The sequence below is a fragment of the Suillus discolor genome (assembly GCF_016758755.1).
Source record: "Suillus discolor strain FC423 chromosome Unknown F5147scaffold_8, whole genome shotgun sequence".
Lineage (NCBI taxonomy): Eukaryota > Fungi > Basidiomycota > Agaricomycetes > Boletales > Suillaceae > Suillus > Suillus discolor.
This window is the reverse complement of record NW_024541255.1, coordinates 206,846-228,914: the sequence shown is the minus strand read 5'-3', so window position 1 is coordinate 228,914 and position 22,069 is coordinate 206,846. Positions and strand designations below refer to the sequence as shown.

The following is a 22,069-nucleotide window of genomic DNA, read 5'->3' as shown; positions in this document are numbered from 1 at the left end:
AAGTCTTTTGAAAGGGGGCGATGATGAGTCAGTGAATCTCACCTTGATTGCATCCTGAAGGGCGTTATCCCAAACGTAGGCTAGGTCCAGGGTGAGCGAGATGTGTGTCGGTGGTGCCGCTGAAGAGGGATCCAGGTGGAACAAAATCAAGCGGAGCATGAATTATTCTTGATACTCCAAATTAGTACTACATAGTGCTAACTTAAGCCCCTCATGCCGACTCCTAACGAGCTGAAGTTACCTGTTGAGCTGTGGCTCCTCGTTTTCTCTTTCGGCAAATTTTCCTCTAATGATCTAGCTGTACTCTGCAGAGTGTGCGCCGGCCTCTATCACGCAGTAGTTGACTCTCTGTATGAGTCCATCACGGTCGACAACTCGGACGTGTGCACCACGCTCGCAGAGTGTCCCCATCTCGCAGAGAAAGTCAAATCTTTCGTATTTACATATCCGACAATCATGGTCTACGACGGTCCCGAGGTGCACTTAGATAATCTCACGTCGGCCCTCAAAAATATGACCTGCCTCTCAACACTGAAGCTTATCCATTCCCAGAAGCATGGATACTCGTCCGTTCTTCAGTATTGTGATGCCGAGCTCCATGTTTTTCATTGCACCTATCGTGTCAACCGCCGACTCCTAAGCTTTTTGAATAGGCAGGATAGCGTCCGTGATCTTGCTCTCACTGGCATGCCCACACTCGATATCTATCCCGAACACGAGGAGATGTTTCTTCCCACGTCTCTGCCACTTCTAACAGAAATCTCTGCCAACTCTTGCTTTTTAAAAGCCCTTGTACCTGGACGCCCAGTTCACACTGTGCGTTTCAAAGGCCAACATGTACACCGCAGTGGGACGCGGCTCAGCGACTTCATCGACCCCTCCACAGTACCTGTCAAACATTTGGGACTTGATTTCATGATTTGGCGGCCGCGAGCAATATGCCGCACACCACTTTCCAAGGACATTGAGGAAATTACGCTGACAGGTCTGGTTACTAAGGTCAGCAATACTGGTTGGATTTATAACAGGGTTATGACTGACAGCCATATAGCGCCTGATTATCCGGCCTCAGAACTTCGGAATTCCTTTCTGGGGAGACTTTTTTGATCGCATGATAGCAGACGCACGGAATTTAAAAAGGCTGACGTTCTGGTTTGAGGGAAACCGCGAAGACGCTCGTTCATGGGCTCAACTTCTCTTCGAGGAGTTCCATGATACACTATCACGTTTGGAGCACGTCTCATGCGTATTTGCTGGACCAGACATTTCAACGTCATTCGACTTTTCGTCGGGTTGCCTCCCGATCTCGCATGAGGATCATAGAACCCGTGGCCATAGGGCCGCGAATGACGTTAGGGAGCTGATGCCGGTCCCGGTCCTCTGTTGCTGGAGTGAGGAAAACCTTTGCGATGTAAATTGTGAATTCAACATCACACTCACTTAATTTTTGTGTTCTCTCTGCCACAGCGGTATGCATTCATAATTCTAGTGGCAGGATTTTTTTTTAAATCCTATTTATTGTCTTTGGGCAACGCCCGATGTAGATTATATTTCTGTGTAATTGTGTCATTAAATTTTGTTTTCTGTTTCAGCCACTGGCTGACCATGTTTACGTGTGTTATCTTCCAGCCGCTGCTCAGAAAGTCTGGTTTTTCGACAGGCCGGCGTGCCAGGACGGCGTTTCGACCGGCGGCAGCTCGGCAAAATCATGCGGGGCTTGAAATTTTGCATCAGCTAATGTTGAGACCAATAGAATTTCACTGCAGAAACGAGATTTTAACCAGACCTGTTAACAGAAAGTCTAGGGAGACAGCACGATGCAACTCTAAACGTACCTAGCTTATAATCAGACAAAAATCCAACATGTCACAAATTTCGTTTCCTCGGTCTGAATTCCAACATGTACATGAGTAAACAAATGCTTTTCCAACTTCGTTAACATGTCCTTTCCGACCCCTGTTTATTCCCTTCAAATACTCGCTATTCCACCACATGCAAAACCAGCCTTGGAAATCTAACCTTTCAACATCTGTTTAGGTTGCACTTGAAGCAAAGTAGGGTTTTCCTTCATGTGGAGTTTGAAATGGTAAGTGTCTGGTTTGCAATAGATGATCACCATACTGATCACTGGTCCAAACCCCGTCCTCAAACACCGGTAATCTGATAAACCAGATGTCCTCCTGCTGCTGAGAGTGTGAGGGGAATGAGGTTGTGCTGGGTTTTAATTTTTCACGTGATTTCGGACAATTCCGCACACCTAGTATGCTGCCCTCAAACACTCAAAGCAGTGGCTGGTACATCAGGAAATCACACATTTCCTTTTCCAGCTTTTTCACACTTATTTAAGAGACTTATTGCTAATCATCACTTTTTCTCACTTATATTTTGGATGTAAAAAGCTTGTGCAATTAAAATAAGTAGGCAAGTAAAAAAGTAAGAAAAAGCGGAAAAGTAAGTAAAAGCAAGAGGATTGAAAAGACATAGAAAAAAAGTGAGTTATGTTACCAAGCTATTTCGAAGGCATGATGGTCGGCATATATGTTGACATAAAATAGGGTAAACATATTGAGAACATGGTGAAATTTGACTAACAAGGGAAGCAGTTCAGTACTGTAGACCGGAATAAGATGTGCAGAACAAAAATAGCTTCGACATGAATCACCACATAGTGTGCATGATTACCATTAAAAGATGGTGACACCATCCACATCCCAGTATCTTCATCTGGCGTGTCATCGATTCGGTTGAACCACCGAACGACTGCACATGGATAATATACTCCCCTTAATCGAAAGGAAAAAAATGTTAGTACCTGGGCAATGTCCATACCCTGCATTCCAGGAACGTTCAGGTCAGTAATAACAAACACGCAATCTTTGCATGCATATTCATTTCTCCATCTGGGGGACACGCGAATGTGCTCGCATTTCATCCCGCCGATTCCACTCAGGTTGCTTGGTGCAAAGAATGTTGAGGCTGTGGAGTGGAAAACTCGTATCCTCCCATTATAACGAGGGCAGTCCATAATACCTGCGGGAATTTGTGTGGGGTCCTTGTCTCGATACAGCTGCTTGATGAGGAATTGTTGAACAAGTTCAGCCCAGTCAGGGATGTGGAGCTCGTTAGCTAGTGCAGGAATGCTTTGTGGGCACTTTTTTCCCTCTGTTCATAATGATATTTAGTAGTGTATCAAGGTTGTACAAATGAAAAAAGACTTATGAGACATTCGAGCAAGCTCTACATGTGCAAGGACTGACATTGGCACATCAATATCCTCGGAGTCAGCATTGACATCCGGGTCGAGTATACTGGCGCTTTGGGACATACTGGGCAGTGGAGCGGGGGACCCCTAGGGAGGGGTTAGGTCATAGAGGTTGTTTGGCGGTGTTTGGAGCGCAGGCAGGGCGTTAGGTAGAGTTCCAGCAGCAGTAGCACGCATCACTTCGTTGTAGAGTCCAGCCCATGCATTTAGCAGAGCCCACTCCAACTGGTGAACAGAGCGAGAGCGTCCCAATTTTCTCCTTTTCCTTTCATTTTCAAGAGCATAGAGCAGAGCACCGAGCATAGAGCATAGAGCAGAACCAGAGCAATAGAGTCAAACTGAGCCCAGAGAATGTCGCACCTCGTGTCAGAACATGAGGAGAACGCACCAAGCATAGCCTTCAACAAGTATAAAAACCCGGTTTTTTCACTGACACCCTCAACCACAGTCAAACTAAATCCTCCACGAGAACCACCGCCTAGAGACAAGAAAGGATGCTTCATAAAGAAAACAGCCAGTTACCTTGAACTCTCCGACACCACATTCCCATCCTCAGATTCATCGCCCTTAGACACTCCAGAGATCAACCAATGAGCGCTAGAACACGAACACGAGGAATCAGAACACGAGGTCATACAGCAGCTAGCAGATGATGAAGAATCCTTACCAGGAGCGCCAGACCCCTCCACATCAATCTTCCACCCTCAGTCTCCTAAACACATACCAGTCGTCGCCCTCCCACCCGTACCGAATAAACCAAACAAGGTCATGACGGGTGTACCGTTACCCGCACTGTTCCACGGGAAAGAAAGCGAAAACGCGCAAAACTTCCTGCGAAGCACGGAAGCATACTTTCTGGTCAACCAAATCACAGATGAAGCCGTCAAAGTAGCACTATTCACTGCATTAATCTCAGCGGGATCACAAGCAGACCACTGGTGGACGAACCTCGATGCACAACATAAGGCAGTGTGGAGAAATGTTAAAGCGGCCTTCGAAGCAAAGTGGCCGGCAATAACGGTAGCAGGAAAGACTCAACTCGAATATCAGAAAGAGTTATTAGCATTACGGTTGAAAGAAGAAGATGTAGGAGAACACCTCACGTTAGCCGAAATCACCACCTGGTCCCACATCCACTTCCATAACCAGCTCACGACGTTAGTACAAGACGCAGGCGTAGCAAACGCACCAGTTCTAATACACCAGGTTTGAGACGCGCTCCCGCAAGTCTTACGAGACCTCACAGCACCTGCGCCAGCTGACTGGAATACATTCTTATCGGAAATCACAGGTGTCAATGTGGACATCCTGCAAGACAAGGCTAAATGTGAGAAAGAGAGAAAAGAAGTAGAAAGATCGCAAAACATGCATATCGCGTGTCTAGAAAGCCAGAGGAATGACCCAGTAGAAGTGCTACACCTACAGATGCAGCAGGCAACACTCGGAACGAATAATCCTATGAGAACAATGGGAGCAATGATGCCGCAGACGAGAGTAATGACAGGAAGTCCTACCATGCAACAAATGCAGGTCGCCAGAAGACAAGTACGCTACACGGCAGCCGGTCAAACGCAGCCAGGACAAAGAGCGGTACGAAGCGCACCTACGCAAGAAGAACAAGACCTCTTATGAGCTCGCATCAACGAGCTGCCGCATCATGTAGACACGGATGCAGGTCAGGCAGCCTACAACGAGCAACAAAGACAATGGGCAGTAAGATGGGGAGAAAGAGCAAGGTGCATGGAGAACACACCATTTCCGCTAATGCCAGGCACAGCGCAAATATGCTCTGGAGAGTGCTTCAGGTGCGGAGCGCACGGACACATAAGCCCAGAGTGTCAGTTACCGCCCGATGCACAACTGCCGAAGAACGAAACAATATGGCGAGGGATATGTACCAGAACGCTGGGAGCATTCAATAGAGCAATGGCTCCACAAGTTAACTATGTGTTCGAAGAAGTCTTCACACCGGAGGTAGCGGAGCAGGGAAAAGGCCAAGGGTCATTGGCATAGAGGACAGCTGAATGACCCTAACACGCAACAATACCTCAGTTCAAGGAACAATCAGTCCTTGCGTGCCAAGAGGAGGCACACGAGGACAAGCATCACACCTCCATCGAGAATCCAAGTCATACAGAATATGTCACTATGCAGTCTCAATCTAGTGAACAATATGACATTGTTGAATTGTACTCGATGGACGATGAGGAGACCCACTGTAAATGCCAACCGTTCATGCAGTACGTCTCACTCAAGGGAGCACAAGGAGAAACTATACGAATCAAAGCGCTCTTCGATGAAGGCGCCATGGTCAACGCCATGTGTGCAACAGAATTCGAGCTGATAAAACATCGGTTAGGAAGTTGGGGAACATCAACGAAAAGACTACGCATGGCGAACGGCACAATAGTACCCTCCAGAGCCGTATGGAGAGGCGAAGTCATAATAGAAGGAGTCAAGATGCAAGAAGAGTTCGAAGTATTCGGAAGTGGAGGAGGATGGAGATTTCTGTTCGGAAAACCGCTACTGCACGCATTTCGGGCGATACTCGAATACGAAACCGACATGGTACATATATCAGGAGAAGGAGGGTCAAAGACGATCTATAATCAAAGTCAAGCAGAGGACACGGCACAGAGAGAAGAGAAGATCCCTACAAGAACACACATCCCAATCTGCATCACATCAGACGACAAAGATGAAACCACAGTCTTTATGAGAACGACGAATCCGACAAACCCGAAACGAGTAGCATATGTCGTGAAGGCGGTACAGTATGGGAAGGAACTGACGGAGGAAGAACGCAAACGAGTTGAAGGCTTAGTAGAAAGATACGCAGACATATTTGCGTGCTCACTTTCAGAAGTACTCCCAATCCCAGGAGCTCAACATTGGCTGAACATACCAGAAAATGCCACGTTCAACCTACGCATTCGTCAACGAGCCCTTACGCCACCACAAGCCAAGTTCCTACACGGCCGAATCGACGAAATGTTGGCAGCAGGGATAATCGAGAAAGCACCAGCGGAATGGGTCAAATGCTGCGCCACTACAGTATTAGCGCAGAAGGCACATGAACAAGGCAGACTTACGCTGGAAGAGCTACAGTACAAAGTCAACGAACAATATGCGAAACATGGGCAGCAGCCAGCATTTACCTTACCAGAACGCAAAGTCCAAGAAGCACCTCGAGAAGCGGCAGACGATAAGCCGCAGAAATGGAGAATCTGTCAGAACTTTAACGAAGTTAACAGACATACCGTGATAGCGCCAATGCCACAAGGGGACATACGAGCCAAACAATTAAGGCTAAGTGGTCATAAGTACGTGTCAGTATTTGATTTTGCGTCCGGGTTCTATGCTGTCGAAGTTCCAGAAGAGTCCAGGCCTTACACGGCCTTCTATGTAGAAGGACGCGGTTATTTTTGGTATAAACGCATGCCGATGGGACTCACCGGAGCGCCTACCACATTCTGCGAAGTAACAGCCACTCATTTACATGACTTAATCGCCGATACAACCATGGAAATCTTTGTAGATGATGGAGGAAGTGCAGGCGATACATTCGACGACATGTTCGGGAAACTAGAGCACATTTTTCAACGTTGCCGAGACCAGAAATTATTATTATCACCTATGAAATGTCGACTCTTCATGTCAGAAACAACTTTCGCAGGAGCAACAGTAGGTCCAAAAGGAGTTCAACCTGATCTCGAAAAATTAACTGCTATCGTAAACTGGGAAAGGCCAGCAGACGCACTTAACTTAGAGTCATTCTTAGGACTAACCAGTCATTTTAGGGACTTAGTGCTTGGATACGCAAAACGAGAAGGACCATTGCGCAACCTAATAAAAGAAGCACCGTACTTCACGTCGTCAGAAATGTTCATGAGCGATGGAGGGAAGCACTTTAATAACACAGAAGTTCGAGAATATTGCGCTAAGTGGTCATGTAAAACACACGTCGTAGCAGCTTACTCACCATGGGTCAATGGACTTGTAGAAGGCACAAACAAAATCCTATTGCACGTACTCAAGCGTTTATGCGCCCCAAACCTTGGCGAAGACAAATATGAAGCAATATCGTGGGACACCTTGCCAAATAGTTGGCCAAAGCATCTGGAGGAAGCAGTCACGGCCTTGAATTATAGAATCTTGCCAGCTCTGAAGTTCTCGCCAAAAGAACTTTTGCTGGGACAGGTGATCAATACTCCAAGGACAGACATAGCTAACAGCACGTCAGCACTACGAATATTGGATGCCAATATACACATGGCGTACGTCGCACAGCAACATCTAGACGGATATGAGGCTACAGTACAGCACACTATCAAGAGGAAAGCGGCATTCGACAAACGTGTACTATCACGCTCACCAAGGGAAGTGATCTTTACGAAAGGACAACTCGTTCAATTTTATTATAGCAGTGCGCACAACACACTTGAAGCGAAACGAAAACTATTGCCGAAATGGTCACATCCTCATCGGATTACTGAAAGGATACGCAACTCATACCGTTTGGAGACCATACAAGGAGAACTGCTATCAAGTGAGTTCCACGCAAGACGGTTGAGAGTGTTTACACCGAGGGAGGGCATGAAGTTGTGGGAAGAGCAGAAAGAAAAAGAAGCACAATTAGCGCAAGAAGAAGAAAATGTCCAGGTCGATGAAACCCAAGTCGATGAAACCCAAGTCGATGAAATTCAGAACAAAGAAGAGCAGCAGATAGATGAAGAGGAGAGCGAGAATGAAGATGAAGATGTAAACGACACAGAAAGGTGCGACACAGTCGTCGCTGTTTTTAAGGGGGGCACATGGAGCGGGGGACCCCTAGGGAGGGTTTAGGTCATAGAGGTTGTTTGGTGGTGTTTGGAGCGCAGGCAGGGCGTTAGGTAGAGTTCCGGCAGCAGTAGCACGCATCACTTCATTGTAGAGTCCAGCCCACGCATTTAGCAGAGCCCACTCCAGCAGCTCAGGGTCATGTTGATCTGCATTGGTCTGCTCTTCCACATTGGTTTGTGCAGGCTGTGCACACTGTCTATCTGATGGTTCTATAGCAAAGGTCAAAAAATCTAACAATAAACGAAGTAAAAATGAATCACATACCAAGTGCCGCAAGAACGGATGATAGACATGTACCCGAGAGCATCCCGCAAGTGCGGAAATCCATGCATGACGCCACCAACTTGTCAAGACGCTGATTGGTCAGTAACATCTGACCCAGAGCCTTATATTGGCTGGACCATCTCCAAGGCTCCTTGACGGCCTTTATATGCTTTGACTCCGTAATAGAGGAGCAGAGGCTGTTCGGAGCGCCAAAGAGTCGGATAAGATAGATGTAGTGAGACATGGTGTATTGTCGGGGAAGTGAAAAAGTTAAGACTGTTCCGGTAGTCTTGAAAATCTCCCGATAGTGGTGAAAATGGGTAAGGGCATCTTGAATTTCATCGAGCAACTTCTCTGTGATCACATTGCGGCGGACAAGGTAACAGAATTTGAGGAAGGCATGGAATGCATGCACAACATCCAAGGGGACGTGACCTTCAATGGCCGGCAAATATACCTTCATAAGGGCCTTTGAATCGTCGCCAGTCCACTGTTTGAAGTGACATCCTTGAGGAAATCTATGAAGTCTAGGGAATGGAGGAACTGCTGCAATTCTATGAAAGGTTAGAGTAAATCAAAATGATGGTGCATAAACACACCTTTGGTCAATATCATCTAAAATTATGTTAGCCTGCATCTTTCCATGTGTGCGCAGTAGGTATTTCTCTACCCATGTAACTAAGTGGTCCTTATATGCCCCCTTGATAATCTGGTGAAGAAGATCAGGTGCGAGGAGTTCGTGGATGTTGGTGCGGGGAAAGTCATTCATAAATGGCTGAATATAAGAGTTAATTCTAAGTACAAATGAAACTGAACAACTGAATTACCACAAGCACGTTAATGAGACCATACTCTTTCCACAGTGTATCAAAATCGCACTCTTCGATGAGTGCATCTGCATGAGTTCTTGAACAAAGGAGACTAATCTCATCGAGGTCATCGCTATGGGCAAGACACCTAGTAATATTTAATATAAGAATGAATACAATAGATAATCAGAAAACCTTACTTGGCACACCAGTTCCGAACTATGCATGCAATATATGGCCCGAGTCCATATATGACACGGCGATAGTGGCCATCCCCAAAACGAACAATTTCAGGCTTTGTCATGCCTGGCTTCAGATTTTTGAGGATAAATGAGAGGGACGAATGAAAAATTTGATGTCAGAAGCTTCAAAAACCTGGTGTCTCGGCATGCTGTTTCGTGGCTTTGCAGGAGGGTAAGGACAGTAAAATGTGAACATGTGAGCACATACTTTTTGGCATTGCAAGAAATCCCACCACAGCAACAGCATTGCGGTGTGCACGGCGAACAGTATTCTGGACATTCCCAATAGATGTGTAGAGAGGTAGTAATCATTTTGCCCAGTTGCAACCGAAACAGTGGTTTTGTCACTCCTGAGAATGACAGGCATGAACATTGAGCCATGAGTATCTGGATCCTCGGAAATCTTATCCTGAAAATATCTCTCAAATCATGTGCATTAACGATAATGAACATACATACTGCTTGAGACCAAGCCCAATCTCCAGACATGGAGTCCTGCCATTGGCATTTGTCATTTTCGGTTGTGTACTCATGGTAAGGTTGGAGATCGATTTCCATAGTATAGTCCAGATTAGAAAGCATATTGTTAACAACGTTGCGTGGATCATGAAACCAAACATCATAGCTATCTGTCATCCAGGGTGTGACACCTTGTTCCAGAATCTTGCCAGTTTTTTTTTACTGAAAACGACTGCCATTTAATGTCTCCGAGGGGTGTATCGTCGATGGTCTTGTAAAGTGCACGGTGGTCGGGAAACAAAGTTGTTTTGCTACCCCCTTCAATCAATGAAGCTGCCCATATATTTAACAGCTGGTCGATTGAATGCATGGGGGTCTGATTTTCCGTAAATAGGTAGTCGGCGAGCTCAAACTCTACCCGACTCTTGTAAGGTGTCCAGTCATCTGACGCCTTGTCTGAAAGTGGTGGAGGCGGAGTTCCTTATGGAAGGAAGTTACCTTCACGATCACAGGGGCGAGCTTCATAGGTCACAAGCAATATATCAGTACTTGAGAATTATACCGTCCATAAACTTACCAGACAGAAGTGGATAATAATTTCTATACAACTGGTTGTCAGGCCCAACAAATCGAGTGGTTGGTTGCAAGGGATCTTCCGGTCCCAAGTCCGTGTTGTTGGCATCACCAAAATCCAAATCAAAGGACAATGCAGGACTTGGTGAATGAGGGACAGAAGCCTGAGTCACTGCATGTGGACGTAAGAACACGGGGTGCTTCGCATTCACATGCTGCATATACCCTGATCGGTTCTTGAACCAACGGTTACACCCCGGCTTTGTGCAAGGGATGTAAAGTCCACTGGCCTGGTGGCGCGGGTAGTTTCCTTGTGACCCAGTTTGGGACATGCTGCTTGATGTATTTGGAGTTGGGGAGGGTAGGACTCGTTGGTAGGATAGCCAATATCTGCTCTGGCGGATTGAGTTGATGGTATTTGGAGTCAGGAAGGGTTGAGCTTGTTGGTAGGATGGCTGGTATGAATTGGGTTGATGGTGTTTGGAGTCGGGGAGGGTCGAGCACGTTGGTAGGTTGGCCAATACCAGCTCTGGCGCGTGAGTTGATGGTATTTGGAGTCGGCAATAGTGCAGCTTGTTGGCAGAATAGCCAGTACTAGCTCTGGTGTCTGGTGTCAGCTTGGGGCAGAACTAGTTGGGATGATAGTCAGTACATACCGGCTCAGATGCTTGAGTAGAGTACTGGAGGATGCAGGTGGACTTGGGAAATGATGTGAATCGGTATTGAGGGTTACCCTTGGAGTTACAATGGGTTATTTGTTTGCATTTAGGAAATTTGCACAGTCTCCGACTAACTCTTACATACCTTTTATCAGGTCCTGCCCTTCGCTGCTTCTCTCTTCCTGCCTGTCACCTGCCTTTAATCTCCATTATGACACCTCCTGCCTCCCCTTGTCATACATGCCCAAAAAACACGACACAGCGCCCTGGACTCATTCTTCTTGAAGGCCAAAAAAAAACAATGCACCAAGGCCCAGATCGCAGAAGATCTACAGCATGCGAAAGATGCGCAGGCTGTCCAGGCAGCGACTGTACAGCGTGGAATTAGCCGCATTGCTGGCATCGAGGCTGACATGCAGGCAGAGCAGTCGACTCAGGCAAGTGGAAGGGGGAAGCTGCCTGTAAAGCCCCATCCTAGACCAGTGAAGAGTAAAAAAGCAGAAGTTGTAGCAACTAATGAACTTACTTTGGAGAGTCCTATTGTGCCTGCAACACAGGTCAAGGCCAAAAGCACAGGCAAATACAGCACCATGGGTAGGGATGCTGAGGGTGTGGATGCAGGAGATGGTGAAGTGACCGGGAATGAAGTTGAGAAGTCAAAGAAGACGAGGAAGCTTAAGAAGACCAACCTCATTTCGCGCGAGGTGATCAGTGCTGCAATGAAGCATATCATCAATCAAGGGAAGGCACCTGACAGTGACAAGAAAGGAAATCTCAATCTGTCAGTCATTTCTCTTCTCTCACCATCATGATGTTAATGCTCACAGAATCCACGCTCCACTTCATGATGCTTACATGGGCGCTCAGTAGTAGAAAACTTAACATTGCTGGAAAGATCGATAACTGGCGAACTCTTGTCAAACCTCAGGAGGTAGTTCATTCCGAACTTCAAACGACCCAAAAAAATCCTGTTTTAGGGGCCGTCCAATCTGTTTCGGGCAACTCTCTGTCGGGGACAACTTTGAAAACAAGTCAGACTGCAGCAACCACGGTATCAAGTGCAAAAGAAACCCCCCCCCCCCACCTTGATCGAATCTTCAGACGGACTGGTATCAGAGGAGGACGAGGAAGAAGATGAGGAAGAGGAAGCAGATGAAGAGAAAGAGGAATTCCCAGAGCAGTTGTATGGGTTCACGGCTGACAGGAAAGATAAGGCGGCAATGCAGGTAAGTGTCAGACTTGATCCAATCATCGAAATCGCTCAATTTGGTTGTAGAGTGTTGTAGTGATCTCTGAATTTTCGGATGATGAAGTGGCCGAAGCACCGGCCATCACTCCATTCAACTTATTACCATTCACACAGCAAGCAGATATAGTAAGATTTGCTTTAGAACAACCTTGAGTTCCAATCAGTACCTCCAAAAGGAAAATTGAGGACCTCATTGGATATTACAGCTCATCCGAAGAGGACATTGCCCCTGTTGTTGTTGATGCAGATTTGGATTTGCTTTCAGCATCTGAGGTCAAGATTGAGGATGTTCCCAAGCCAGTGTGCACCACTGGCACCGCAAAGGTGAGTATTTTTAAAAATTCTGTTATATAACGACACTGAGGCGCCTGCTTATAGATGAGTGTATCGGTCTCTGTGAATCTGAACCCATCCAAGAAAGCCAAAGTCGAACCAGCTTTCCAGGACCTGTCCAAGAAGGTGAAAATGGAACCCACTTCCCGAAAGAAGGCCAAGGTCGATCTACCTTCCAAGGACACTAACATTCTGGTGCCCACAACCCCTCAGCCTGACTTAATGTTTGCGGATATGGCAACAAAGCCCAAAACTATAGGGCAATGGAGAAACACAGATCTCCTGTCGATGATGTTGGAGGACAGCGCATGGCACAGAAGTTTTATACCAACAGTCTTTCTATGGGCTGGCGTTCAGCCAAAATTTTGGACCATTGAGACTGAGCAGTTACTTCCAGCACTACAATCTATCTTTGACGTTGCTTATCCAGGAACAAATCACAATGTCCAACCAAAGGGCCCTATCATAGGCTTGGTACGTCTCACTTTTGTTTTTACATTTGAAATATTTTTTCTAATGTCATGTTATCCCAACCAAAGGTAAATCAGAGTCTATGCTCCTGGTGCAGTAACTTCAGATCTACAGCCATCACCCTTGTTACTAACTTCCTCGCGGCCTCCAAAGCTGATGAGGATGATGAGGGTGAGGACGACACCAGTGACTTTGAGCAAGTGCTGGCAACTAACCTTCTCGAGGACTATGCCTTCCTCTACGAGGATCCAGAGACCTGTGACCCAGACCAGATCTACTGGTCCATATTCATGTTGGAAATGATTGAGGCTGCCCACATTAATGCCATTGCTGGATTCCTTGATGTACCTGCACTCAACACTCATGGTTTGCATTTGATGGGAATGCAGGCTGTAATTGCTGCATGCACTGCTGCAGTAGGTCCTATCTCCAGATTCTGGCTTTTATTAACGGTCCATTTCTATAGCTCGAACGTGCCTTTTCTTTTGCCGCAAAACCAAAAACCTCTGCTGACGACCAAAGCACTACTGCCGGCAGCACAAATGGCAGCAGTAAGCCTCGCAAAATGCCCCTGAAGCGCAATAAATCCTCGGGCAAGGACAGCACTGCAGCGTCGGCCTTTTCAGAAGCGAACTGTGGGTTGGTGATGTCTGAATATTATGATTCCTTGCAGAGGCGTAGGTCGAAGTACACAATGGACATAATTGCCATGGTACGTCAGCAGCAGGCAGCATCCCCAAACACTGCTGCTGAGGAGGTGAAACCCAAGGGGGTACGTGCCCTGCTTTGTAAGTATTTTTCACTTGTCATGTGCTCTACTGACACGTCTGACAGAATGTTCTCTGTTTTTGATGCTTGTATCACTGTTTCCACTCGCTTTCCGCTGGTGGTACTACTACTACTATTACTACTAGTAGTAGTATGCTCCAGACACTTATGCACTCCAAGTTCCATCATAATGATCCCCTCCCTGTCTACTAGTAATTTGAGCCATCTTTTTCTCTACTAGTCGCACATTTTCAATACCATTCATCATTTTGGATCACTTATTTCACACTTTTGAACTACTTTTTTTTGACTTAATGCAACTTTTGATCCCTAATATCGTGCGTTTTTGAGTGGGTCTCACCAAAAAAAAGTTGACAATAAGTCAAGCATAAGTAGAACATAAGTAGAATTTGAGTAGAGAGATCTACTGAAAAAAGTTGGTTCAACTTTTTTCGACCTGACACAACTTTCCTACCAAGTCATGCAAAAAGTTGGACATAAGTAGGCAAAAAGTAAACTCATGATTTCCTGATGTAAGGCTCCAACTGTTTCAGTTTATGTCTATTTACTCCCGCCAGCATAGACAGTAAGTATGGTATATATAAACTGTTTACTAGGGTACCTGATTTTGTGACACGATGCTGAGATATTAACTACTTGGTGTCAAAAAAATATCATATGAGATGTGATTTCAGTTTGTTGACAGGACCCAAGGTGTTGAAAAAAATCCAGGCCTAAACATATCGTTCCCCCACCACACCAAGGCATGTCCAAGTGTCATAATACCAGTGAAAGTCTGGAAAAAATTTGTGTCTTCATTGAAAATCTCCCTTCACTATGTGATGCCATCCCTAACACAGTCCTAGAGGCAATAGAGGGAGACCTTATTCACTATGTTACTACAACAGTGACTGGTGAGGATCCCTGGCATACCTTTAACCATCATTTTGATATTCTCTTTGGTGAGGATTGTTGGGATGACAAGGGTTGTCTTCATCACCTTTGATGAGGACCGCTAGGCATGGGTGCCATCTGTACATATCTGAAAAGCCTCCAACTTAGTGATGTATGCTTCATGTATGAATTAATGGAGAAGAAACTTACACACCTCATTCAAGAAATCATTTACCTGCTGTATGTGTATGAGCATTGTAGCATGAGTACACTGTTTCAACTCACCTGCAGGTCTTCAGGAAACAAAACAGCAACTAACAATATGCATGGACCAAAAACACTGCCAGGACCAGCACCAAAATCTGCAACAGAACTCATGGTACTAGTGCCCACCAGAGGCACAAAACAAAACAAGAGTAAGTCAAAGCTTTTGGTTTCCTCCAGTTACAAACATTTGCTTAGCTTTGAGTGATGATGACAACGACAAAGACTACATGCCACGCAAGCCCAGACAATTGTCAGAATCACCAATTCGACAATACACTATTGATGCAGATGGACATGAGATTATTGAGTCAGGAGATGACTTACCTAGTCACAAAGTGAGCTCACACCCATATGACAATGAATCTACACTGAGAGGGATGTTCCAGAAAAAATGGAAGCTTGTGGGATCAGACTCAGAATCAGCTGCAAGTCCAAGTGTACCAGCCCCAGTTGGTAAGAAGTTATCCAAGAATCAGACAAAAGGGGGCCCAAAGCAGAAAAGAAGTAAAAAGGCTCCGAGTCACATGGCTCCAATGACACTTTCAGAACTTGTCAAAGTCCCTTCAGAAGAGGAATCTGATGGTCAGAGTGCCCTGCAGGCAGTTCAAGATGAGGAAATAAGGGTTGGTGCCAAGCGAGGGACTCAGCATCAGCAAACTACTTGGTTCTGTACAGAACTGTACAGCACGAGAGATGGACAGCTTGGTCCCTTCTGTACACTTCACTACAATAATACATCATTCTGTTAGTTCCTGTACAGACCACCACAGACACCACTGAAAATTGCATTATGTACAATATTTCGGAACTGTGACAAAAAATATCATGTGCTACTGTCCAGTAGCACATTGTCGTACTGTTCTGTCCACACATGTAAAAGATGCACACAATCACAAAAATATATTAAATCACAGATAATGTGGAAACATGGATGCAGACGCTAGCACTACTAGTAATAATGATGGATGCTCGAGAAAATGATAGTTGCAAAATAGCGGTCCAAATCCAATCAAGCACAACCTGCAAATGATGCTTTGATGTGTCCTTGCCATCGAGTTTGCAAGACTGCACCCTGCATGGATTTAATTAGTGAAGACTTCCATTTAATTATAAAAAAAACTCCTTGCCATCCTTCTGCAGCCCACTCATGAAGCTATTGTGTCAACCTAGGGCCGTGATACGCGTCCTTCAAGACATTCTTGAGTTCAGCAACCATTGTGAGGTAGACAGCGGAGTAGTCTTTGGTGGTAAACTTCAGAAAATACTTGCCACTGCCGTTCTTGACTAGCCCATCAAAGACACAATTGTACTACAAATTTGGTGTCAGCGCATTATGAGTAGGATGAAATATTAAAAAAGTACCACAGTGCAAACCAAAGCTAAAGACTGCAAAGGTAACTCCTGTTTGAAGATATCAGGTCTCCTGTGAGTGATGTGATAAGAACCAGTGTAGAAGAATGTGATGGTGGCAGCCTGGAGTGCAGGATGGGCAGCGTTATTGGTTATCCAAAGCTCATCCACACTGTTACAAAGAAACAAAGACTTGTCCAACAGTTCCGCAGCAGCATTCTCAACCCAGGCAGTGTGAGCTTGAGGAGGTACTTCAGCTGAGGGGATGAGGTTATACATGGAGGGCATGATGCTGATAGCTATCTTCTTGAGGTCAGAGCGCCAGGTTGATAAGTCTTTGTATAGCCAAATAATACTGCATGAGGATTGAGCAAGTGACAATGGGCATACTTACCAGCTTGGCCATATTGGCCTTGTGATCAGGCCATATACCTAGTCGACCTTATGAGTGAGATATCTCAGGGAAAATAAGCACATACCCACTTCAACCTCGTTACCTGCTTCAAGCCATTCTACGAGTGACGTCATGAGTGCTTCGGTGACTGAAAGAGGTAAATCCTTGACGGAGTCCAGGAATGCATTCTCAATTGCGTGCTGGGCATGACACTCTGCCTTCGCCTCCTCAAGAAAAGTCTTCCACCATGGAGGATACCAGCCGAGTTGTGTTGGCTTAGGGCCTTCGGTCGGTTCCTTAGGCTTGGCTGATTTGACCTTCTTGGCTTTAACACCTGAATTGTGTGACTTCGCATTGATGGCTTGAGTCTCCTGGCAATGGATAAGATCAAGGATTGTGGGGTCAGGGAGGTGTGGATGTCCATTTTTCTTGTGATGATGCTGTAAGACATCGTCCGGCTGGGTAGGCTTCAAGGAATGGTTAATGGACTCTGCGAAATCAGAAAGGACATACCTCATTCATAGCATCATTGCTACTGGAGGTCTCGTCGGCTGCTAATGATCCCATTGTGACATTCTCATCTTCATCTCATGAATGCTGGAATTCAAAATCAGAAGGCAGAGCGATAGCCTGAGGTTGGGGCACTGATATTCCTTCCTTTGAAAAGCCTGTAACTCATTAGTGACAGATATAATTAGTAAATGATCATGTACTGGGATGCACACTATGACACCCATGGTCTCCTCCCCAACCAATTTCTTTATCATGATCATCACTCTCTTCATCAGTGTTGCTTTCGTCAGTATCATCAGTAGGGGGAGTGTCATCCTCGGATGTTGTAACTTCAGCTTGAGCTTTCTGGCCAATTGACAGGAGGGAGGCGCCACAATAACTAGCTTTACCTTGTGATTCCTGACCGATTGGCCAGAGAGAAGGATCTATATTTGCATGGAAGTCAGCTTGTGATTGTGGCATCATGTTAACTGAAGTTGTTTTTGAAAGATCTTGTTGTGATGAAGTGTGAAAGATCTTGTTGCGATGAAGTGTGAATGCTCGTAGTAGTGAGCTTCTGACTGGTGCTCTTGGCAGTTATCAAGGAGTTGTTGAGAACTTGCTCCATGCGAGGAGGGACAATTGGTGGATAGAACCCAAACCATTCACCATATTTGCATTGTAAAAAGCTTGGTTGATTCAGTGCCTCGACGCTGGAGGCAAAGGCAGCAGCGTTCTTCATAAGAGAGTTAAAAAATGAAATAGTTTGTCTACAAAATTACAAAAAGAACCTAACCTTGGCTTTTTTGCCTTGTTTTCTTGAAGGTGGACCGCTGGAATCTACCACTAGCTGTGAGGCGCTATATGGTGGAGGAGCCTTCTACATAGTGTCATACTACTAGTTAGTAACATTGCTTATGGAGTACAACAAAAGTTACCTTTGAGTGACTCCTGCGACCTGCTGGAGCGAGAGGATTCACAGGAGCATTGGAATCAATGGTGGTTGTGCCTTTGGGTTTGGTTGCCCGCCCAGGCGCATCCAATAAGGCACCAATTCTCTCAAGTTGACTATTCCTACCCCCCTTCCCAGCACCTGCACGATTAGTATGTCGAAGGTTCGAGTTGTCAGCCACATCTAAGTCAGGGGTCGACTGTGGGGGCTTTTCTGCTAGTGATATGTCAGCCTGTGATCACAATCACTTTGCTTTCCCTTCGGGGAGTGCCTTTCCAAGATCAGAATCCACAGCTTTACACTTTGTCTTCAGTTTCTTGGGACTGCCACCACATCGTGCAGGCATAGAACTAGTAGTAGAGCTGGGAATATAACAAGAGTAGGGAGCCCCCGAGCATATAACATTCAAGAGCACTCACTTTTATCCTTGGACTTCATGTTGTAATTTAGTGGTCATTGCAGGTAATTTTTGGATGCCGAGTTGAGTTGCTTGCAGGTAATAATGTGTTAATGTGTAAGTTCAATAGATTAAAGTTTGAAACTTACTAAGTGACTCGAGAACTTGCCGAGAACTGTGGGAATCTCGCACGGATTGACTCATAGACCCTGATGTCCTGACTCGGTGTGGATGATTCTAACATATACAGTACATATGGAGACATACATTGTTGCTACTGAGTAATTATGTAGGTACAAAGTGTTTCAGAACAGAAAATCTATGGTCACAGCATACCATGTATTAATATCATGTAGATCAAATCTTGTTCCGCTTTGACGGCCTGATGAGTACTGCAGCTTCCATCATCATGTGGCCTCCAGCTGGCCTCATGTGTGCGGTCACATCATTAGGTAACTCAGTATGTCCCAGATCTACTGCACCTGCAGAATCAGGAGCATTTCCAGTTGACCGTTTTCGCTTGAGGATCATTCTGGCAAATAACAATTCAGGGGATGGTTCGTCCTTTGGAAGCTCTGCATGATGCCTATCCAACATCTCAAGCACAGCATTAAAGGATACCGAATCTGGGTTGTCGTTGTTCCTCATCAGGCCATACCATTCCTTTGCAAGTGGAATGAGACTCTTGAAGTAGGGATGGATCTGCATTTCAAGCTTCTTAATATCCTCCAAGTGGAAAAAGAACCCCATCTTGGCTTGGTCACACTCTGCGTAAGAGTCAGTGGACCATGCACGTGGTAGCCATTCGGATCTATGGTCCCTTGGCTTGAGAGTCCATTTCATCCCGAGGGGACCTCTGAATTCGATGCAGATCCAGGCAAACATGTAAAAAAGGGACTCGAGATCATCAGCAAAAGTATGTTTGATAAATGTAGTTGGTTGCGGTGTAACAATACAACAATGGCTGAGTAGAGAACTTGTAGATAAACTCTCAGCCAAATATATAATGTGTTGTGGTCTTGCACAGCCTAGTCTGCTATACTTGCAGAGCAAGTGCGTTCGACCTGAGGGGCTTGCTGTTTGGAATAGGTCTGTAGTTAGTGAATTGATATATGGTCAAAAGTCTGAGCACAGGAAACAAAGTCCAAAGGTATATTTACAATGTCCGACGCCAAAGTGTTGGGTCTGATGTTTTCGGGTTTTGGGTTAGCGGGCTTCAGGTTCAGGTTTAGCGGGTTAGCGGGAATCATGATAGCGATGACCTGCACCAAACTGGTTTGGTGCATGGACCAGTAGTACTTTCCTATGAGTCTTATACCCCAGAAATCACTATGAACATTTTTTTCTCTTGATCTGAAGTCAAACTGAGGCTCAGGGAATATTTTTCGCATTTTTTTTCATTTTATGAGTTTGTATGCGAGCAGACTGAATATTTTTGTACATTTGATTCTGCTATGAGTTTTGCTTAGTCAGCCATGAAGATGACTCAGAAAGATTCTCACACATATCAGGTGACTGTGAAAAATACGTTCGCATAAGGTTACCCTGTGGGAAAGCTTACAAATCGCTAAATACACACCCTATGTCATTATGCTACCAAATAATTTATCAGCCACAGATGTCAAACATATATGCACACATTATGTAATCATTTCTCACTCTTTTCTAGCTGAGTCATCAAGGGATCACCTGACCCATGGGCCAAGCACAGCTCTTGCTGACTCATCATTATAGTTATGAATATTTACTTTTGACTCAAAGATACTGTGTAACTTGGTACTATCAAACTAAAGTTACAACTTTAAGTGTGAGAAACTAGTAGTATAGCCACCTAATTTGTCTATATAAGGAGCTGCTTTTTGCCCAATAAAACAAGCAGTTCCCCACTGTTTTACCCTCTCAGAATAAAATTGTGCGTGAAGTGTGAATCAGCATCCAGCAAGTGTAGTTCAAGGTTGGAGCTCACTATGCTCAACAACCAGCAGCACACTTCTGAGCTCACTGTGCTGAACATCTAGCACGTACCTTGAGCTCTCTGTGTCTGATGACTAGCAAGAGTAATTCTTCTTTTTCTGTTTTTCTCTTGATTGTCTGTCTGAAATTCTTTGTTTCTTTTTGTGTCTTTGTCTGTGTCTCATTCTCTGTGATTGTGTGTCTGAGTGTCTCAGTTTCTGTGCCTGTGTGTTTGTTTTTCTCTCTCTGTCTCTCTGAGATTGTGTCTGAGATTCGTGACTGAAACTCGTGTTTCTGTTTCTTTATCTCTTTCTCTCTCTTTGTCTCAAGTGTGTTGGTGACTAACTGTGTTGGTGACTAACTGTGTTGATCATTTCTCTGATCGCTGTCTCTGTGTGTTGTGATCGTTGTTGCTAACAGTCTTTGAGAACATGTTAGTATTTCTGTTGTCGCAGTCTTGTTTGGTTGATTGTCTTGACCTATCAACTTTCTCTCAAGTACCAAAGTTTCAGTCTCATTCTTACCCAGAAGTTTGGTGTTGTCTCTTTTTGTCCACTGAAGACTTAGGATAGTCTTGTGGGGAGACTTAAGGTGTTGACGGTGATACCTGACCTCATACATCTGTATGTCATACTGATCGAGGGTAGTCATTGCAAGTTAGACTTTAGCTATTGAAAGGGGACTTTGTATTGAAGTCCAAGGTCGCCCGTTCCTGAGTCTGTTTGAATACTCATTGTGAGTTCCTTGACAGCAGGTCCAATATTAGGCCAAGAGTGCTACAGAGGTTTGACTAGGCCTGACAGTAGTTTCACCTGTTTTTGTAACTGAGGGGGACTCTCATTGTAACTCCACACAACTTGCTGCACTAAGTTTGTGTATGAATCATTGTTGCTGTGTGAAGTGTTAGGAAAAGTATCTGTGTTTTTGTTGTCATCTCTATATTGCTAGAGTGACTGTGTCTTTGATATTTTTGTTGTTGTGTTTTTGTTGTTGTTGTTATTGATCACTGTGTTTCATATCCATACTGTTGGATCAATTGTTGATTACTGACCTTTGTGCAGAACTCATTGTACTGACTGTACTTTAGGAGCATAAGAAAGCCACCCACGAATGACCACATTATCAGTCATTGGTATTTGTCTGAATCACTGACCATGGAGATATTTGGTTTTATAGGTGTTTATCTACAGATCATCTATCTAAGAAGACAGCAAATGTCGGGAAAGCAAGCGGTATGCAGATTAACAATGAAGACTGGTATTTCGGATAGAAAGAGTGGTAATATTCGCAATGTCAACTAAGAACTATGAAATATCAGGTTATGACCACAAGGTATCGGGAAACGGTGTGTGTGAGGAATGATAGCTAGATGAGAAGGGGTGAAAGGGGGAGAAAGGGTGAAGTGGGGTAAAACTCAAATAGACCTCTGGACACGAGTA

The 22,069-nt window shown here is 45.1% G+C and overlaps 8 protein-coding genes across 8 annotated transcripts; 4 read left to right on the top strand and 4 right to left on the bottom strand.

The window, feature by feature from the left end:
* The first annotated feature begins 134 nt into the window (after positions 1-134).
* F5147DRAFT_676273 (uncharacterized protein) lies at positions 135-1,564 on the top strand. Its single transcript, XM_041436007.1, is given in 3 exon segments — positions 135-188; positions 204-999; positions 1,052-1,564. The coding sequence occupies 2 exon segments, from the start codon at positions 214-216 to the stop codon at positions 1,442-1,444; spliced, it is 1,179 nt and encodes a 392-aa protein (XP_041296833.1). The 5' UTR covers positions 135-188; positions 204-213; the 3' UTR covers positions 1,445-1,564.
* Positions 1,565-2,587: 1,023 nt separating this feature from the next.
* Positions 2,588-3,025, bottom strand: F5147DRAFT_569415 (uncharacterized protein; the record flags this gene model as incomplete). Its single annotated transcript, XM_041430953.1, has 1 exon — positions 2,588-3,025. The coding sequence occupies one exon, from the start codon at positions 3,023-3,025 to the stop codon at positions 2,588-2,590; it is 438 nt and encodes a 145-aa protein (XP_041296832.1).
* A 2,802-nt stretch (positions 3,026-5,827) lies between these two features.
* F5147DRAFT_569402 (uncharacterized protein) lies at positions 5,828-6,337 on the top strand (the record flags this gene model as incomplete). Its single annotated transcript, XM_041430952.1, has 1 exon — positions 5,828-6,337. A coding segment is annotated over one exon (510 nt), but the record flags the coding sequence as incomplete, so codon positions are not given.
* A 1,755-nt stretch (positions 6,338-8,092) lies between these two features.
* On the bottom strand, positions 8,093-10,783 carry F5147DRAFT_649531 (uncharacterized protein; the record flags this gene model as incomplete). The annotated part of the gene is given in 10 exon segments (XM_041433349.1): positions 8,093-8,313; positions 8,369-8,922; positions 8,968-9,143; positions 9,196-9,325; positions 9,387-9,487; positions 9,628-9,828; positions 9,879-10,082; positions 10,102-10,334; positions 10,377-10,397; positions 10,456-10,783. 10 exon segments carry the CDS (start codon positions 10,781-10,783, stop codon positions 8,093-8,095), a joined length of 2,169 nt encoding a protein of 722 aa, XP_041296830.1.
* A 2,152-nt stretch (positions 10,784-12,935) lies between these two features.
* On the top strand, positions 12,936-13,869 carry F5147DRAFT_547370 (uncharacterized protein; the record flags this gene model as incomplete). The annotated part of the gene is made up of 3 exons (XM_041430345.1): positions 12,936-13,166; positions 13,361-13,579; positions 13,630-13,869. Coding segments are annotated over 3 exons (690 nt in total), but the record flags the coding sequence as incomplete, so codon positions are not given.
* A 1,137-nt stretch (positions 13,870-15,006) lies between these two features.
* On the top strand, positions 15,007-15,841 carry F5147DRAFT_649529 (uncharacterized protein; the record flags this gene model as incomplete). The annotated part of the gene is made up of 4 exons (XM_041433348.1): positions 15,007-15,065; positions 15,117-15,241; positions 15,288-15,427; positions 15,479-15,841. 4 exons carry the CDS (start codon positions 15,007-15,009, stop codon positions 15,839-15,841), a joined length of 687 nt encoding a protein of 228 aa, XP_041296828.1.
* A 404-nt stretch (positions 15,842-16,245) lies between these two features.
* F5147DRAFT_769572 (uncharacterized protein) lies at positions 16,246-17,403 on the bottom strand (the record flags this gene model as incomplete). Its single annotated transcript, XM_041441051.1, has 5 exons — positions 16,246-16,401; positions 16,455-16,777; positions 16,833-16,874; positions 16,922-17,303; positions 17,350-17,403. The coding sequence occupies 5 exons, from the start codon at positions 17,401-17,403 to the stop codon at positions 16,246-16,248; spliced, it is 957 nt and encodes a 318-aa protein (XP_041296827.1).
* Positions 17,404-17,541: 138 nt separating this feature from the next.
* On the bottom strand, positions 17,542-19,562 carry F5147DRAFT_769571 (uncharacterized protein; the record flags this gene model as incomplete). Its single annotated transcript, XM_041441050.1, has 5 exons — positions 17,542-17,774; positions 17,821-18,064; positions 18,125-18,208; positions 18,267-18,496; positions 19,160-19,562. 5 exons carry the CDS (start codon positions 19,560-19,562, stop codon positions 17,542-17,544), a joined length of 1,194 nt encoding a protein of 397 aa, XP_041296826.1.
* Between the last annotated feature and the right edge of the window lie 2,507 nt (positions 19,563-22,069).

Excerpts from the sequence above, each read along its gene's own strand:
- F5147DRAFT_676273 (XM_041436007.1), top strand. The coding sequence starts at position 214 with ATGCCGACTCCTAACGAGCTGAAGTTACCTGTTGAGCTGTGGCTCCTC. Across the intron at positions 1,000-1,051 it reads TGACAGGTCTGGTTACTAAG|CGCCTGATTATCCGGCCTCA; the intron begins GTCAGCAATACT and ends ACAGCCATATAG.